This window comes from Schistocerca americana, chromosome 9 (genome assembly GCF_021461395.2).
Source record: "Schistocerca americana isolate TAMUIC-IGC-003095 chromosome 9, iqSchAmer2.1, whole genome shotgun sequence".
NCBI classification, from domain to species: Eukaryota; Metazoa; Arthropoda; class Insecta; order Orthoptera; family Acrididae; genus Schistocerca; species Schistocerca americana.
Genome location: NC_060127.1, coordinates 121,781,634 through 121,800,842, shown reverse-complemented (window position 1 = coordinate 121,800,842; position 19,209 = coordinate 121,781,634). Strand labels below are relative to the sequence as shown.

At 46.2% G+C, this 19,209-nt stretch overlaps 1 protein-coding gene across 1 annotated transcript in view; it reads right to left on the bottom strand.

Moving 5' to 3' along the window:
• LOC124551111 (esterase FE4-like) overlaps positions 1 to 16,849 on the bottom strand; it is a 182,445-nt gene extending 165,596 nt beyond the window's left edge. The window contains exon 1 of the mRNA XM_047126050.1: positions 16,686 to 16,849. Coding sequence (XP_046982006.1) covers positions 16,686 to 16,835 — 150 coding nt within the window. The 5' untranslated portion in view covers positions 16,836 to 16,849. The remainder of the gene's footprint in view (positions 1 to 16,685) is intronic.
• Positions 16,850 to 19,209: the final 2,360 nt, after the last annotated feature.

Here is a 19,209-nt window from a genome sequence, read left to right as displayed (position 1 = left end):
CTCTGTGCAAACTGCTGGTGGCACCATTACCGTGTGGGCTGCATGTACAGTCGTGGATTCCTGTCCAGTCCTTGCATTCCTGTAAACGTGATTTGGATCGAAAGCGAAGCTACGATTAATATGCTGATGTATCGACTGCAACTAGAACATTTCGAATAAAGAGTAGGGGAAATTATTATGCGGCCCTCATCTTCGGTAACTGTGGTAGCTATTTTCGTTGTTAGGATTTCGTCACGTAAATCGGTAAAAATGGAACCCTACGAGTCTCACTTTCTTGGGCGTCTATCTGTCTACCCAACCCTTAAAACCCGTTTACTTCGAGTATGGGTGGACATAATAAGCGGAAATGTACCTCACGTCCTGCGGTATACGGTCCCTTGGTGGTGTAAAAAAGTGAGCTATGTCAACGCAATCTAAAGATACGCGAAAGGTCAAAAAATGGCTCTAAAAACTATGCCACCAAAATGCTTAGGTCATTAGTCCCCTACATCTAGAACTACTTAAACCTTCCTAACCTAAGACACATCCATGCCCGGGGAAAGAATCGAACAGACGGCGCAAGCAGCCGCGCGGTCCGCGATATGACGCCCCCTAGCGCACGGCTAACCCGCGCCGGCAATCTGTTAACATCATCTGGTGTTGCTAAAAAGTTATTCACTTCTGGAGAATGATTTTCTGCGCAGTTCATTTAAGAAAGAATAACTGAAACATATTTGATGTTACGGAAGACGAAGGACGCCTAATTCATTTCCCCTTGTCTTTATTCATGATAGATTCGCAATCTGAGCACACGTACTATCCATAACCACACTTAAGATCCAAGTCATAGTCACAGATATGCGAATACAACACATTGGCTTATACCTGAGGTATCTCGTATCCCACGAAGTGGTGGCAGACGATGCTGTGGCGTCTTCGAAGGGTGAGTTTCTCCAGTATCTCAGCACATCAGCTGAGCGAACTTGCATAGTATGTTGGTAGCACTTGCCTGTTATGCTGTGTAGCAGACTTTAAAGCTGTGCGGACCAGCATAACGAAAAGGCGAGGGGTCTCGCTCGTTTTATCCACGACTATACATGGAACGGACTTGGTTCTCGGTTATGTTCAGCTTTTTGTAGATCATTTATGGAGTTTGTGTTCTCAAACAACGTGGAATTTTATTGATGGCAGTGCGCTATTTCACAGGGCCACATATGTTCGTAATTGGTTGAAAGAACATTCTGGACAATTCGAGAGAATGATGCGGCCACTCAGATCGCTCAACATAAATCTCATCGAACATTGATGGGACATAATCGCGAGGTCAGCTAGTCTACAAGTAATGCACCGGCAACACTTTCGAGATTATGGACGGCTGTAGAGGAGGTATAGCACAGTATTTCTGCACGAAACTTCCAACGACTTGTAGACTCCATGCCACATCGAGTTCCTGCGCTACGCCGTACGAAAGGAGATCCGACATCATATTAGGGCGTATCCCATGAGTTCCGTCATTCTGGACGCGACATGCAACACAGATCCTAACACGATTAGCAATAGCACACAAGGCCTTAGTGGGTAAAGTATTGGAATTTCTTCTTAACTAACGATAAACTTTAAAAATCATATAACAACTCGCGGACGAACGTTGCAAAATACCTTTGTATGTCTTAGGTATGCAGCCCCTGCGGTTCACCAAGAATGTGGGTCAGAGATATGTGTTTCAGTACCATATAGAGATAGAAGACACGTCTCACTGCTATCGAGGGTACTTTGAGGGCTATTCAGTATCGGGATACGAGTCTGCAATCCACAGCCAAGCTCCACAGTCAATATTTCTGCTTTGGGTTCGCTTTTGAGGACGATAACGCACGGCCACTCCATGCCCATCTCATGAACAGCTTCCTCCAGGAAACAGTAACCAACCTAATGCAACAGCCTTCCCTATCCACGGACATGAAACTGATTGAGTGTTACTGGGACCAACTGAAAGTTGTAGCGAGTCATCGTAGGACAATCCCTCTCCCTTCCCCACTACTCCTTCCTCTTCCCCTGTACAACGTCTGGATGGATACTTACATGGTACAGGCTTCAGCGGAAAAGTCTCAACTATCTTGTGGACAGAATTCCAAGTAGGAGCGCCAGGCAGGTTACAAAGCATGGGTTGGACCAATCCAACACTGAATGTGAGCCACAAGTAGTTTTTGATATCACAGATGTGCAATTTTCAGTACTAATGTTATGTTTTCTTCTTTAGTTTCAAAACGTCCATCTTTCCATACTGTGTTTCAGTCTAGACCTACAAACGTTCCCAAGCAAGCTGTGAAAAGGTTTATAGCAGTTTATATAATTTTACCATTAGTTCACAAACATAGTACTCACGTCCTTGCTGTTTTGTTGACAGATGTCTCAGTTACATCGGCAAATTGTTATTTAGTTCCTACAGCGAATTGCATAACAGATCCTCGTTAGTCGGATAGCATATTTTGATTTAATGTGACACGCTGTGGACTATTTACCATTTCCAGTCTACTAGGCTGTCTTCCAGTCTCAGCCACGAATACTGGCAGGCAACAAAATATTCTTAGAATCATCCAGACGTTTGGAAAATGTCCGGTTTTCATTCAAGGTTTTGGAAGTCAAGTGAAGTCAGATACCACTATAAGCTGCTTTCATGTCTCTTACTGAATCGAGTACCTGTCATGGGAAGACATAGATCAATCCTGGGTAAATTATTTTTTTAACAAAGTAAAAAGCATTTGATACTATGATAGACATATGTGCCGGTATTAAAAGGATAAATTCTGCCACAACCAACTACAGGAGAGAAACGAGAAAAATGGAAGTTATTAAAAAACTCAAACAGAAGGAGATGAGGTACATAAACCAACTTCCTCACATCACTGAATTTCTCATATAAGTTTTTTTCTGTATAATTTATAAAATAATACCTGAAAGGAGTACTTGATGGGTAAACGTGACAAATGTTACTCTTTCTGATGAACACAGTTCGTTTACTTATTCTGGCGAGAGTTGCAACAATGAGTAGCATTATTTTTTCTGTTATGTAGCTGACGTACTCGAACCAGATGCCTACAAAATAATGTAAATAAAATTTGTATCAATTTCAGTTAGAAAAGTTCCGAGATTTGGGTGCAGTAGCAAACTCCTGTACATAACTGGCTGCGTGCATATTGACGTTCTGGTAGCTGAATATTCATTTAAATAAATTATGAAATGAGTGGCTATTTCCTGACTACAAGACTGTGTGCGCCATCTACACGACTTGTGGACGAGATGTAAAGTTGCTGAAGTCACCGACCAATAAGTTTCCCCGATGCGCTGCTTCCCAGTCGTGTTTGGTTAGGCGGCAGAATGTAGCCTTACAATGGCGTTTACAGGGCAGGCCAGAATGCACACACAAACGAAGTTCAGTCTGCCGCAGATAATGACGTGGAATAAACACGGTATCAGTATCCAACGAGTACGTTGTCATGTAGCCGGTGTTTGGCTAGTGTCTGCACCATATAAACGAACCAGCCTAGAGTGTCCTCCCGAGACACCAGCAACTTTACAAGTAGTTTACAGGCCGATATTAAGATGCGTTCAGTACTGCTTTTAGGAAAAGGCTACTCGTTTGAACATCTCATTGCAATGACCATTTCATCACTAAATATCCTGTCAGTTACCTACTGCAGGTTGCATCCACCCTTAAGGCTCTGAACGGTTTTAGTTGAAACACCCTATACACGAGGGTTCCAACTTTAATAGTGGCAGCTATTTATTTACACCACGTACAAAATAGATACGTGTTTCAAAGTTTTACTGACCTTCAAAGTAGTCACCAGCATCGTGTATAACCCGTTGCCAGCGATGTGGAAGTCGTAGGATACTCTTAGCAGTGCCAGTTCGAGCGGCGCAATGTATTGCCCGACGAATTTGTAGCAGTTCTGAAGCGAATGCCGTGGAGTGTTTCCTTCAGTTTAGAAATCGAGTTGAACTCACGAGGGCGTAAGTCAGGCGAGTGCAGTAGGTGGTATAGCACTTAGCAGCCTCATCAGTCAAACAAATCAGTAACAGCTTGCACTGTATGTGCTTGAACATTGTCCTGCAAAATGATGATCAGGTCCTGCAGAAAGTGTCATCACCTCTGTCTCTATGCAGTTCGTTTTTGGAACACAGCCTACGACCAGGTTATAGACAGACGTGATGACACTTTCCGCAGGGCCTGACCATCATTTTGGTTGACAATGCTCGAGCACGTACAGTGCAAGCTGTTACTGATTTTTTTGACTGATGCGACTGCTAAGTGCTATACTACCTACTGCACTCCCCGACCCAAGCCCTCGTGAGTTCAACCCGATTTCTAAACTGAAGGAAACACTTCGCGGCATTCGCTTCAGAACTGCTACAAATTCGTCGGGCAATAGATCGCGCCGCTCGAACTGTTAACACAACTGGCACTGCTAAGAGTATTCTTCGATTTCCACATCGCTGGCAACGTGTTATACACAATGCTTGTCATTACTCTGGAGGTCAGTAAAACTTTGAAACAAGTATCTATTTTGTACAAGCTGTAAATAAATAGTTGCCACTATTAAGTTCTAACCCTCGTATGCGTATTTGAGATCTTCATAGGCCTTTGACACCGCGGAAATCGTCATTTTGGTGCCCCTCTTTCTCCTGGTGCCACAGTTTCTCTTACCATTCTATCCTTCTTCCCAGTTAATGGTGTTAAAAGCGTTAGCAGGTTCAGTTATATTTCTCAGTTGATCTTGCAGTATTTGTACCTGTCACTTGGACACAGGGTAAATCGTCCATAACGAGTAAAACTTCATTGTACAAGCTGCACGTATTCGAAAGACAAGCCGATGATTCAGCTGTGTGGAGGCGATGGGAATTAGTGTATTTCCCGAACGGAGAATTTCTCATTTTACAACAGAGCTAGCTCAAATCAAACTTTCTGCCAGATTAACCCTCGCAATAGCAAGAGGTGGCGGGATTAGGGAGATACTTTATGCACACTTATTGAAAATATTGTAATGTGGTGAGTTACATTGTATTTTACAGTTTTGGAAAACATGTTTCCCGAATGAAAAATGCTCCTATCACAGCACAAGAAAGGCAAATACGTCCTGGGCAGACTTAGGGATGTAAAAGAAGGGGCTTTTCGTCTTGTCCGGCAGTTTCAAAGATGTCTACGTCAAAATATTTTCCCATATTTAGAATTTTTTAATTCCTACTATTAGTACCCACGTCATGTAGGCTCATGTAAACAAAAAAAAAAAAAAAGCCAAAAGATTCAAAATGGTTCAAATGGCTCTCAGCACTATGGGACTCAACTTCTGAGGTCATCAGTCTCCTAGAACTTAGAACTACTTAAACCTAACTAACCTAAGGACATCACACACATCCATGCCCGAGGCAGGATTCGAACCTGCGACCGTAGCGGTCTCGCGGTTCCAGACTGTAGCGTCTAGAACCGCACGGCCACTTCTGCCGGCAAGCTAAAAGAGGTAGGACGCTCATATGCATAGGACATGGACATTAGTGAATTCCTCACCCTAGTGTCTTCTCTCCTATCAGCTTCATGACCTGACTCAAGTTTCTCTGAGTTTATCCTTAACATGGATCTTATTTGAAACCTCTGTTCATGGTATGTGCCTGGGCAAAGGTAACGCACCGTATGACTGACTGCGGGAAGCTCTACAGACTCTTACTGAACGGTGCAGCGACTCATAACAGACTAAGATCGAAATAAAACATCTCTCATTTATTTCTATATAATGTGAAAATAAGTTTGCAGTAACCTACACTGCCCTTGGTCTGCGACTGTGAAAAGACGTCTGTACTCTTCACCAACACCAGCCATGTAAATAAACGATTCTCCATCTCAAGATTATGGTGTGAACCATCTAAACGCTTAGTGGCGAAACAAACAAGTGGCTGACGCAGGGAATGTTTTATTTGTATAGACAAGAACCTGACAAAAACCAGAATATTTGTCCTATTATTTGCTTTTTAGCTGGAGTAAAGTAGATTTTTTTAAAAAAAATCTCCTACAAAACAGTAGATCTGAGAACACTGCTGTCAAGGCTCAACTTAACGCCGGCACAGATAAGTATTTGGGATCGGAACATCAGTGCCACATACTGTGGCACCACTGTAGATGCAGAGTGTTCGGAAATTCTTGTAACAGACTTCTAGGACTGGTAGAGAGGCGTGAGCACATAATATTCTGAATAGGAATCCATGTCCGAAAAGTCATCCAACGACTTTGCAGAGCGTCAGTCACAGGCACCGGCGCTTGTAAATGTTTGTACATACAGGGTGATTCCGTGATGATGTCACAAACTTTCAAGGGTAATGCAAATGAGCGTTTGGCGTCGTTGGCCGTGAGGCCCATTACGGCGCAGGTCTGGCCGCCTTGGTGCAGGTCTTATTACATTCGACGCCACATTGGGCGACCTGCGCGACGGATAGGGATGAATTGATGAAGACAACACCCAGTCAATGGGCGGATAAAATTTCCGACCCAGCCGGGAATCGAACCCGGTCCCGTAGGAAGGCAATCCGTCAGGCTGACCACTCAGCTATCGGGGAGGACACTTTCAAGGGTGATGGAGGCGGATAAATATATCCGTTTGAGGTAAGGGTCTCTGTACCGGAAACAATCGAGTCGAAAGCCACAAGTGAAAATAATTCTGATACCTCTGACAGTGGAATAGATGTGTTGGTAATGTTGTTACTAAGATTGTAATGTAGGCACCTTTCAGAGGGGGCCGGTATGGACCAACACAAGAAAAAATGTCCAATAAACATGGGCCCTAAAATGCATAACTGTGGAGCTATGGGCACCTGTTCATCTTCGCTACTGTGAAACACATCTCCTCTACGGAACAAGTGCTCGCAAGGCTTAAGGTATGCAATTTATAGCCCATGTTTGCGAGATAATTTTTCTTGCTTTGGTTCACACTACCATCTCTGAAAGGTGCATAACCTACATTCTCAGCAGCTACAGTACCGGCACATCTGTTTCATTGTTAGAGGTATCACCATGAATCTCGCCTGTAGCCTTAGATTCGTTCGCTACGGATGGGGACCTACATCTACACATACATCTACATCTACATCTACGTACATACTCCGCAATCCACCATACGGTGCGTGGCTGAGGGTACCTCGTACCACAACTAGCATCCTCTCTCCCTGTTCCAAACATAACGGGGGAAAAATGACTGCCTATATGCCTCTGTATGAACCCTAATGTCTCTTATCTTCTTTGTGGTCTTTCTGCGAAATGTAAGTTGGCGGCAGTAAAATTGTACTGCAGTCAGCCTCAAATGCTGGTTCTCTAAATTTCCTCAGTAGCGATTCACGAAAAGAACGCCTCCTTTCCTCTACAGACTCCTACCCGAGTTCCTGAAGCATTTCCGTAACACTCGCTTGATGATCAAACCTACCAGTAACAAATCTAGCAGCCTGCCTCTGAATTGCTTCTATGTCCTCCCTCAATCCGACCTGATAGGGATCCCAAACGCTCGAGCAGTACTCAAGAATAGGTCGTATTAGTGATTTATAAGCGGTATCCTTTACAGATGACCCACATCTTCCCAAAATTCTACTAATGAACCGAAGACGACTATCCGCCTTCCCCACGACTGCCATTACATGCTTGTCCCACTTCATATCGCTCTGCAATGTTACGCCCAAATATTTAATCGACGTGACTGTGTCAAGCGCTACACTGCTAATGGAGTATTCAAACATTACAAGATTCTTTTTCCTATTCGTCAGCATTAATTTACATTTATCTATATTTAGAGTTAGCTGCCATTCTTTACACCAATCACAAATCCTGTCGAAGTCATCTTGTATCCTCCTACAGTCAATCAACGACGACACCTTCCCGTGCACCACAGCATCATTAGCAAACAGCCGCACATTGTTATCCACCCTAACCCAAAGATCTTTTATGTAGATAGAAAACAACAGCGGACCTACCACACTTTCCTGGGGCACTCCAGATGAACACTCACGATCGAGGACAACGTACTGGGTTCTATTACTTGAGAAGTCTTCGAGCCACTCACATACTTGGGAACCAATCCCATATGGTCATACCTTCGTTAGGAGTCTGCAGTGGGGCACCGAGTCAAACGCTTTCCGGAAGTCAAGGAATATGGCATCCGTTTGATACCCTTCATCCATGATTCACAAGATTTCATGTGAAAAAAGGGCGAGTTGAGTTTCGCAGGAGCGATGAAATGATGATGAAGACAACACCCAGACCATGAGCGGATAAAATCTCTGACCCAGCCGGGATTATTTTTTTTTTTTTTTTTATTGTTTATTTATTTATTTTTATTTACTGTTTTAATACATTCGTAATGTGGTTTTACTTTATACCACAACAAAAATAAATGTATCTAGCACCGCATCGTGCTCTGAGAAAAAGAAAACAATATCTCGGCACGTTCCTACACCGAGGTAATGTATATGGGGAAAACGAAAAAAAAAAGTGCTTCATACAGGATACAGAAGGGTGTGTCGCTACACTCCTTACGCTTCATCATCCAGGTACGTCTTCACGTATATCATGTTGTTCCACCGAGAATCGAACTTAGTCATGTCAGCTCACTCAATGGGTATCTTCTCCTACCTGTTGATGATCCAGCTGCGTGGAGGGTCGCGTAGGGCACTCCCTAAGTAGTTAGAAAAATACTGTCTGTATTTTGGGTTCCGTACGATCTTGCAATGACGTTCTTGTAGGTAGTTCCAAAAGTCTAATACATCTTTAGGTCCATCGTGAAATAAGTAGTGTACCGCATGCGCACGGATCCACGTGACAGCGTTGGTCTTGGCGCGCGGGAAATACTGTTGATCCGGAAATAGTAGAAACCGAGGTGTAATGTGTTCCGGAGTCACTCGTAGAAAATACGACAAAATTTGTCGCACCAAGCGCCATACGTCTTCTGCCGCGCCACATGTGAGACGGTGTTCGTCCGTGTCTGGTATCCCGCAGTCTACGCAGAGAGGCGATTCCGCCATGTTTATCTTGTGGAGGCGTGATCGGGTGATCTGTTTACCATTGACTGTGATGTACCATGTGGATCGGACGGCTGTGTCCAGTGGAATTGCGTGAATCGTCTTCCACACCACCTTCCAATGAACCTGAGGGCTTTTCGTCTCCACGATGTTTGGTGGGCGCCTCTGCTGTAGGACATGATATATATCCCGCGCCGACGCCTGTTTCGTCGGTGGTACTGCGATACGGAAATAGCTGTGTTCAATGTAAAAGTTCCCGAAGTAGTAGAAGGGTGGGGGTATGTCTTGCGTCGTCAGTGGGGGCATAATGGACGGCGGAGCTAAGGACTCCAACAGCAAACCTGTCAAACTTTCTGGGTGGTGGCGCCACAGCTTGATGTGTGAGCTGACATACAGGGACACAGCTCTGTCGTGGACATGGACTAGGCCAAGACCTCCCCTTTCTGGGGGAAGGGTCAGTGACTCATAACTGACTTTGAAGAGCATGCCTGTACTGACGTAGGCTCCGAATGCCGCTAATAGACGTCGAGCCATCAGTAACGGTATTGGGAGAACACGCGCTATGTGTGGAAGGCGCGATGCGAGGTAAACATTAACCAAGTGTGTCCTTTGGAGAATGTCGAGGGTCCGCAGACGAAGGTTGAAGATCTGGACCCGAATTTGTTGTAATAAGCGGCGGTAGTTAAGAGCCGCGGTGCGCCGTATGTCGTCATGAAACTCTATTCCGAGACATTTGATAGTGCCACGAAGCTGTAGGGGTTCGACACACGCTGGGGTCAACCCGTCTCCTATGGCCATGGCGACTGATTTGGCGACGTTGAGACAGCTGCCGGAAGCCACACCGTACGTGGTAATCCATTCTAGTGCTCTGTTGACATCATCGCGATTGCGGAACACGAGAACTAGGTCGTCTGCATATGCTGTACAGCGAAATGTGACGTCACGTAGGGTAAGACCGGTGAGGCGTTGACGGAGACCACAGAGGAGCGGTTCCAGTGCCAGAGCATATAGTATCGTCGACAAGGGGCAGCCTTGACGGACGGAGCGGAAAATCGGGAGGGACTGCGAGAGACGCCCGTTAACGAGCACTTTGGAAGTCGCTCCTCGGAGTAGGCGCATCACGACGGCTGTGAATTGCTGTGGGTACTGCATGTGCTGGAGAACGGACGTTAGGTATGCGTGATCCACTCGATCAAACGCTTGGCTAAAATCTAGTGATGCCAGCGCTCCCGGGACGCGGCGTGCCCTGGCTAGGGCTATTAAGTCACGGTATCGACACAGTGCTGTGTGGATGTTGTTGATACCCCCTAGGGAAGTCTGATCTGGCGAGATGACGTAAGGTAGGGTCGGTCGTAGACGGTTTGCTAATAGTCTGGTGAATATCTTCATGTCGCAGTTGACGAGTGTTAGCGGGCGGTAATCTTGTATCCGAGCCCCACCTTTAGGCTTGTGAACCGGTATAATTATTCCTTCTACGAAGGCCGCAGGGAGCGGCACCGCGGGGGACATAAGCTCCCGACAGATGTCTGTTAACTTGGGAGCCAGTAAATACTGAAAAGTTCTATAAAACTCCACAGGGAGCCCGTCGGGGCCAGGAGACTTATTCGCCGCTCCTTTACCGATGGCGTCGATAACTTCGTCTTCCGTAATGTCGTTCAATAATTCAGTTTGTAAATCCTGTGGGACAATGCCGTAAACCAGTTGTGAGACTGCTGTCACCGTCATCGGGTCGGAACATTGAGCAGAATAAAGTCGTGCGTAATGGTCGAAGAAGGCTGCAGCAATATCGCGTTGTGTGCTGTGATGAAGGCCGTCCTCAGTGGTGATGGCATGTATCAGCGCCCGTCTTCGCAGTGTACGTTCTCGGATGACGTGGTACATGGTGGGTCGTTCCGTTGCGAGTCTGTCTGGTGTCCGCGCTCGGACGATCGTCCCTTCGAGGTGTCGGCGCATATGGGCTACGATCTGTGCTTTCGCACGCTGAACTGTCAGCTGTCGTTCCGGTGTGGGTGGCAAGGAGGCGCATTCGCGAAGGACGGTGAAATAAAAATCAAGGGTCTGCCGCCTCCAAGCAGCAGTCTCACGACCATACGTAATAAAGGTTCGCCGTAGGGCCGGCTTGGCGCAGGTTAACCACCAACTAATCGACGTAGGATACGTTGGGAGGCGGCGGACGCACAAACTCCACGTGTCTTCGATGGCGCGTCGACAATCCGGAGAAGCGAGATGAGCAAGGTTTAATTTCCAGGGATGTCGGCTGCGCCACACCCGTTGGCGACGAAGGGTGACGGCACATATATAGGCCTCGTGATCAGAGAAGGCTACTGGCCACACCTCCGCGTCACTCACCGTTGCCGCGAGAGAACGGGAGACGTAAATCCTATCGATGCGACTAGACGAGTGACTCGTGAAATGGGTGTATCCCTGTCTATTTCCTCGGACATGTTCCCATGTATCTACCAGCTGGAGATCGCCGATGAGTGTCCCAAGTTCGGGGCACGGTGAATGGCGTGGCAGCTGATCTTTAGGTGCTTGGGTGCAATTGAAATCGCCCCCTAATATCAAGTCATCGTGCCTGCCCTGAAAAAGCGGTGCTATTCCTTCTGCGAAGAAGAGCGATCGGTCACGACGGCGATTCGTTCCGGAAGGGGCGTACACATTGATAAACCGGACGCCTTGCACCGTTACGGCCATTCCTCTAGCGTCGGGGAGATATCGGACTTCGTCCGCCTCGAGGCCCTCTCTGAGGAGAATGGCGACTCCACTGTTAGTTGGCGAGGCGTGGGACACATGAGCCGTATAACCATACATACCCGGGAAATCTTCGACGAAGACTTCTTGGAGAAAGACAATGTCAACGTCTGCGGCATTGAGCATGTCTTGGAGCAGCGACAACTTCGTACGTGTCCGAATGGTGTTAATGTTGATGGTCGTTAAGCGATAGGTTTGTAGATCGTCTCCTGCGGTGGGGGCTGCCGTCAGTGTCGCCGTAAAAGGTGGGGCCTGTGATCTGCTGGCCGCGTCCGCGCCGTCATCTGTTGCTACTCGGGAGGGGCCGAGGTGTGGGAGGAGAGACCCCTCTCCTCATCCACCACAGCGGCCGTAGAATCGTCTTCAATGTCATCCGCCCAAGGTCCGCAAGTTAACGGTGGCTGCGGCAGAACACTTGTGGGCTGAGTGACTAAGGGGGAATCCGCAGTTGTTTCCGGTTGTGTACCAACGGCGGGCGCTGTGCTGGCCATCCGTTTGTCCGAGGGAGCGGAAACGGATTTGTCAAAATCAGACAAAGTGACAGGTGAGGGCGATCTCGTGTCATCCGTTCTCCTCGTCGTTTCGTCGGCCGTCCGGTCGTCAACTGGAGAAGACGTCCGCTGGAGGCAATCGTCTGAGGGTGTGCGACGTCGCTTTTTATGTTTTCTCAGTGACCTTTGTTTGCGGACGTGGGTTTCTGAGTCCGAAAGAGTTTGTGGTTCCCGTATAGCATCCCCCTCAGGGAGAAAGGCAGAGGTCGGTACAACCCTAGCGTCGAGTTCCATTCTCTCGTCCGAATCTTCTTGTGGAGTCGATGGGCGGCGTTCTTCAACCCCTGCAGACACCGTAATGGTGTTGGTCAATCCAGGACCGGCGACAGGTGCGCATTCTAACGCTTCCTGTCTTCCGGGGGGGTTGTCGTCTGTCATGACGGTCGATCGTGTCACCTCTGCGTAATTGAGGGGGAGGGCCGTGAGCGTAGGAGGTGGTGTCGTGTCATGCAATGGAAGTTGTGTAATCCGACGTTGAATACACGCCGAGCGGACATGACCCTCCTGACCGCAACCAGAACAAGTACGAGGTTGGCCGTCGTACATTATTATTGCTCGACAACCACCTATGACTAAGTAGGACGGCACATGTTTCTTTAATTCAATTTTCACTTGTCGGACGCCGTTGAGGACTTGGTACGTCTCGAAGGTGTTCCATTTTTCGGCCACGTGGCTAATTACCGTCCCATAAGGGCGGAAAGCTGAGGTAACGACGTCCGGTGGTACTTCGAAAGGGAGTTCGAAGACTCTTAGTGTGCGTAATCCTAGTCCAGCATGGTCAACAGTAAGCTCTCCGATGTGACCATCGGAGTGTTTGAACTTGAGAGTGTTCGCGCATCTGTTCACAACTGCGTGACATAACTCGTCATCGACCATCTTGACGTAAACGACGCTGCTTGTGATGGATAGGTGGATACCGATGATGTGCTGTGTTGGTATTTGAACTTCGTCACGGATAAATCGTTCGACTTCAAAGGCTCGTGGTCGTGCGTAGTCGGGCTGGAAGCTGATCTTGATGGTAGCTTTTCTGTACGAATGAGCCATGGCGACTCAGTGTTAACGGACGCGAGTATTAGCTGCGGCGAGGAAGTAAACAAACTACGCGCGCTCGCGACTCTGCCGACGGGACCGCGACACTGCGGACGGGACGTAAACAAGACGTCCTCGCCGCTCACCGGCCGAAAGCAGACTGCGGATTCGAACCCGGTACCGTAGGATGGCAATCCGTCAGGCTGACCACTCAGCTATCGGGGCGGACACTTTCAAGGGTGATGGAGACGGATAAATACATCCATTTGAGGTAAGGGTCTCTGTACCAGTAACAAAGGAGTCGAAAGAAGTTCTGATACCTCTGACAGTGGGATATATGTGCTGGTAATGTTGTTACTAAGATTGTAATGTAGGCAATTTTCAGAGGGCGCTGGTATGGACCAGCACAAGAAAAAATGTCCAATAAACATGGGCCCTAAAATGCATAACTGTGGAGCTATGGGCACCTGTTCATCTTCGCTACTGTGAAACACATCTCCTCTACGGAACAAGTGCTCATAAGGCTTAAGGTATGCAGTTTAGAGCCCATGTTTGCTAGATATTTTTTCTTGCTTTGGTTCACACTACCATCTCTGAAAGGTGCATAACCTACATTCTCAGCAGCAACAGTACCGGTACATCTGTTTCATTGTTAGAGGTGTCAGTATGAATCTCGTCTGTAGCCTTAGACTCGTTCGTTTCCGGTACAGGGACCCTTTCCTCAAATTGATACATTTATCCATCTCTATCATGAAAGTTTGTAACATTATCACAGAATCATCCTGTATATACATACATTTACAGGTACTGGCACCTATAACTTTGGCATTCTATAGCGTCGCTGGATGACATTTCCGGACATGGGCTCCTATTCAAAATATTATGTACTCCCTCCCCTCTACAAGTCCTAAAGGTTTGAAACGGGAATTTCCGAACGCCTTGCAGATCCTCCTTATGTGCCAGCTATTTCGTTGTTATTCTTGCGTGACACCATAAGGCACTGTGAAGCATTGAAAGTCTTGACTGTGGTCGACAATCACCGCAGTTCTTGTTTCAAATCTCATTGGACATTCGCATTTTGGCTGGATGTACTGATGTCACGTTTGGTTCAACGTAGTACAGAGGTCACTGACGTCAATTCCCCACTCTGCTTCTACGCCACTCTCGTCTACATTATAGACTTGGCCACTGTTTCTATGTTTCGATACAGTGTATCGATACGTGGAACTGCTTCAGTGTTTCGGAACGACTGTGGTTCACTGTTTCGAAACAGTGGTGTTTCATTCCACCCTGTCTCGGATAACCGGACCAGATTCGATCTCGAGCCAGACACAGAAACTGTATCGTTGTTTCAAAATAAGGCTCTTTCAGTCCACCTGTGCTTGGAACGGACTAATTGTATCGAAACAGTGATGTTTCATTTCACTCTGTGTCGGACGAGATTCGGGCTCGGCAGAGGTACTGAAACACAACAAACCACCTCATGAAACTCTTTCAAGAGTGTCGAAATCTTTTTGACAAGCAATAGCATGAAGCTTAAGATATACGAAAATAAAGCTTCGTTTCTAGCTGACTGTCCTATTCCAAAATGGCGTGACACCTGGTTTATAAACACTAACCAAACAATAAAACAACGCATACTATTCACATTCAAAATAATAAATATGTGAAAATCATTCAGTTAAATTACACTTTTTCTATAACATACGCCTCTCTGTTCATATACAGTAGTCATATTAAGAAACGCAAGTAAGCCTACAACATTTTGAATAAAAAAAGGCGTAGAGTGACAGTTATTAGACATATACATAAATTTGATGTAGGTATAATTGCAAGCAATCTTTTTGACATATATCACTGATAGTGTAATGGTGAACGGGAAGGGCTGGGAAGCATGGTGAATTTATAGTAACGATTCGAAACACCTTGAAAGACAAAATTCTTGACTGTTATATTTTGTTATTTATTCGAATTATTTGGCGTTATTTGTGTCTATAGTCACTATGCCTATTATCCACAATTATTCCCTTTGTTTAGATGGAAATTAGCGGGATGGGTATATTACCCATACTAACGGAATGTGGGAACCCCAGTAGAGTATCCGTTGTTTCTGCAGTTTGCTCCCACCTCCCGTTCGTGGTGGTTCTTCTGTCTTCAGCTATGACTGTCCTCAGCCAATTGAAAAGCATGAAAGTCACACGACACGAAAGCAGCGCATTTGCTGCAGGAAATACGAAACTGCCAAGACGCCTAAGTGATAGTTTCATACTTTCTGCGACGTGATTAGTGCTCTCACACCTCATTTGTGTTTATATGGTAGAGTTGTGGCGATTCGTGAATGAGTCGTTCATTTGAACGACTCTAAATAAAGAATCGTAAGAATCGAATCGTGATACGGACGAATCGTCGTTCAAAAGAATCGTAAGAACGATTGCGTGTTTCCGAGTCTTGACGATTCCAAGTTCCAACGATTCATCGATTCTTAGTACGCTATGCTTCGAAGGCAATTTCCGAATCATGCCGAGTCGTGCCGAGTGATTACGACCGCCAGATGGCAGTCAAGTGGAGGATGCGTGTGAACAAAGGAAGCCATTTTGCACCACCTTTCTCACAAATCGACTCCTCTTTCCTGGCTTACTGAAATAAAACAATAGATGCAATCAAATCTAACGTGGCCTTTCATCAATTAAGGCATTATACGTATAAATCGAGAATAACACTTGTAACGTCATATGCATGTTTACTCATAAATAAACTATTTCTGGCATATATTATCATGACACAGTTCGATTCTCATTGACAATTTCAGACATGTCCTGCCATCTGAGAGTAAGATGTAGAACTTTTTGCATTCCGTAAGAATCGTACCATCGCAGACTAGAATGAATCGTGAACGAATCGTAGGAATCGATTCACAATGTGAGATTGAATCGTAGGAATCGGATCGGGAAAAAGAATCGTGTCGCCCAACTCTATTATATGGACATAATTATACAGTAGACATTCAAGATGATGAAATGTGTAGGTTTATTAGATTACAAAACACAAACTGTGTTTGTGTTTATATGGACATACTTATACAGTAGACATTCAAGATGATGTGTAGGTTTATTAGATTACAAAACACAGACTGTGTTTGTGTTTATATTTATACAGTAGACATTCAAGATGATAAAATGTGTGGGTTTATTAGATTACAAAACATAAACTGTTTCACTGTTTCGAAACAGCGTATTGGAACATTACATTGTACTGTTTCATTTGTTTCGAAACAGTTACGTGTTTCAGTTTGCCCATCTCTACTACATAATTTGGGCGGGCACTCACCTTGAAGCGCAGCGGTCCGACCGGTGGAGCCGCGTAGGGGATTCCCTGGAAGGAGCAGTAGGGGAACCCCCACACTGTGCGCCGGCGGCGGCCGAGCAGCTCGCCCTGCGAGATGCGCACCTTCACCGTTTCTTGCTCCGCGCCTGCCATGTTCGCTGCTGCTTCTCGCGCTACTGCTGAATTGCGTCGCCTAGAAAGCGAGGCAGGCGGTCAGCGGCAGGCGGCTACGTAACCGATGGACTCGCGCGGTGGAAGGATAAGATAACGGCATCCAGTACCTCCGCTAATGACGAGGCAGAAACGGCCGCGACCAGTAAAGTGGCACCTGTCCTCTGTGACGGATGACGTCAAACGCAATGACGAGCATTATCGTGAGGTGGCAATGGGGTATTTTCCACTGTTCGGTCGCTGCAGGCCGCGTTTCCCAGCGCGCCGCTGCACAGTACCTACACTGAAGAGCCAAAGAAACTGGTACAACTGCCTGATATCGTTTAGGGCCACCACGAACATGCAGAAGTGCCGCAACACGACGTGTCATGGACTCGACTAACGTTGAAGTACTGCGCGGAGAGAACTGACACCATGAATCGTGCAGGGCTGTCCATAAATCATTGGGACTACGAGGGGGTGGAGATATCTTCTGAACAGCACGTTGCTAGGCAGATATACTCAATAATGTTTGGTCGCTAACGGAGGTGTTTAAACTCAGATGAGCGTTCCTGGAGCCACTCTGTTGCAATTCTGGACGTGTGGGGCGTCGCATTGTCCTGCTGGAATCGCCCCTCAGAGTTAACAATGGACAGGAATGGATGCAGGTGAATCAGACAGGATGCTTACGTACGTCTCACCTGTCAGCGTCGTATATGGACGTATCAGGGGCCCCATATCACTCCAACTGCACACGCCCCTCGCCATTATGGAGCTTCCACCAGCTTGAACAGTCCCCTGCTGACATGCATGATCCATGGATTCAAGAGGTTGTTTCCATACCCGTACACGTCCATCCGCTAGATACTATTTTAAACGAGACTCGTTCGACCAGGAAACATGTTTCCAGTCATCAACAGTCCAATGTCGGTGTTGGTGGGCCCAGGCGAGGCATAAAGCTTTGTGTCGTGCGCTCACCAAGGGTACACGAGTGGGCCTTTGGCTCCAAAAGCCCATATCGATGATGTTTCGTTGAATTGTTCGCACACTGACACTTATTGATGGCCTAGTGTTGAAATCTGCAGCAATTTGCAAAGGGTTGCACTTCTTTCACGTTGAACGATTGTCTTCAGTCGTCTTCGACCCCGTTCTTGCAGGATCTTTTTTCAGCTGCAGCGATCTCGGAGATTTGATCTTTTACCGGATCCCTGATATTCAAGTTACGCTCGTGAAATGGTCTTATGGGAAAATCCCCACTTCATCGCTACCTCGGAGTTGCTGTGTCCCTTCGTTCGTGCGCCGACTGTAACACCACGTTCAAACTCAGTTAAGTCTTGATAACCTGCCATTGTATCAGCAGTAGTCGATCTAACAACAGCGCCAGACACTTGTTATCTAGGCGATGCCGATCGCAGCGCCGTATTCTGCCTGTCTACTTATCTCTGTATTTGAATACGCATGCCTATACCAGATTTTTTGTGCTTCAGTGTATATCCATGACGTTCACAGAGGATGAAACTCTTTCTCAATCTCTTTTAAATAATCATATGTAAAGATTTTACAGTGGCACCAAAGGTAGTGTTCAGTCACTGGCGAATAAGACAGGAAATGAAACTGAGGGTAGCAAAGCAAAAGCTGAAATGCTTAACTCCATATTCAAATGTTTCTTTTACAAAGGAAAACCCAGGAGAATTGGCCCAATATAATATAAAGGAGAATGAAATAAGTATTAGTGGTGCTGAGAAACAGCTGAAATCTTTGAAACTGAACAATGCTCCAGGGCCCTATGGAATCTCTGTCTGATTCTATACTATCGTAGATCACTTGAACAAAAAAACTGTGCCCATTTCTTTGAAAAAAAAAAGCACAGGTCACACCCGTCTACAAGAAGGATAGTAGTTGTGATCCACAATACTGCCGTCCTATAGCCTTGACATCGATTTGCTGTAGAATCTTAGAACATACGCTGAGCTCAAACATAATGAGGTATCTCGAACAGTGACCTTCTCCATAGTAGCCAACATTGATTCCGAAAACATCGATCATGCGAGACCCAGGGAAGTGTGTTAGGACCCTCGCTGTTCGTGTCGTTTAATTTGTAAGGGTATGAAGTGGAATGATCACATTCGCCCAGTCGTTGGTAAAGCAGATGATAGACTTCAGTTTATGGGTAGAACACCAGGGTAAAGTTTAATTAGTGTACAGTGAAGAGTGTTTACGAGTCACTCATGCAACCCATTCTAGAATATTTCTCAGGTGTGTGGGACCTTCACGAAATAGGACTAACAGGAGATATTGAACGTATACACAAAAGTGCTGCACGAACGGCCATAGGTTTGTTTGAGCCTTGGGATAGTGACACAGAGCTGCTGAAGAA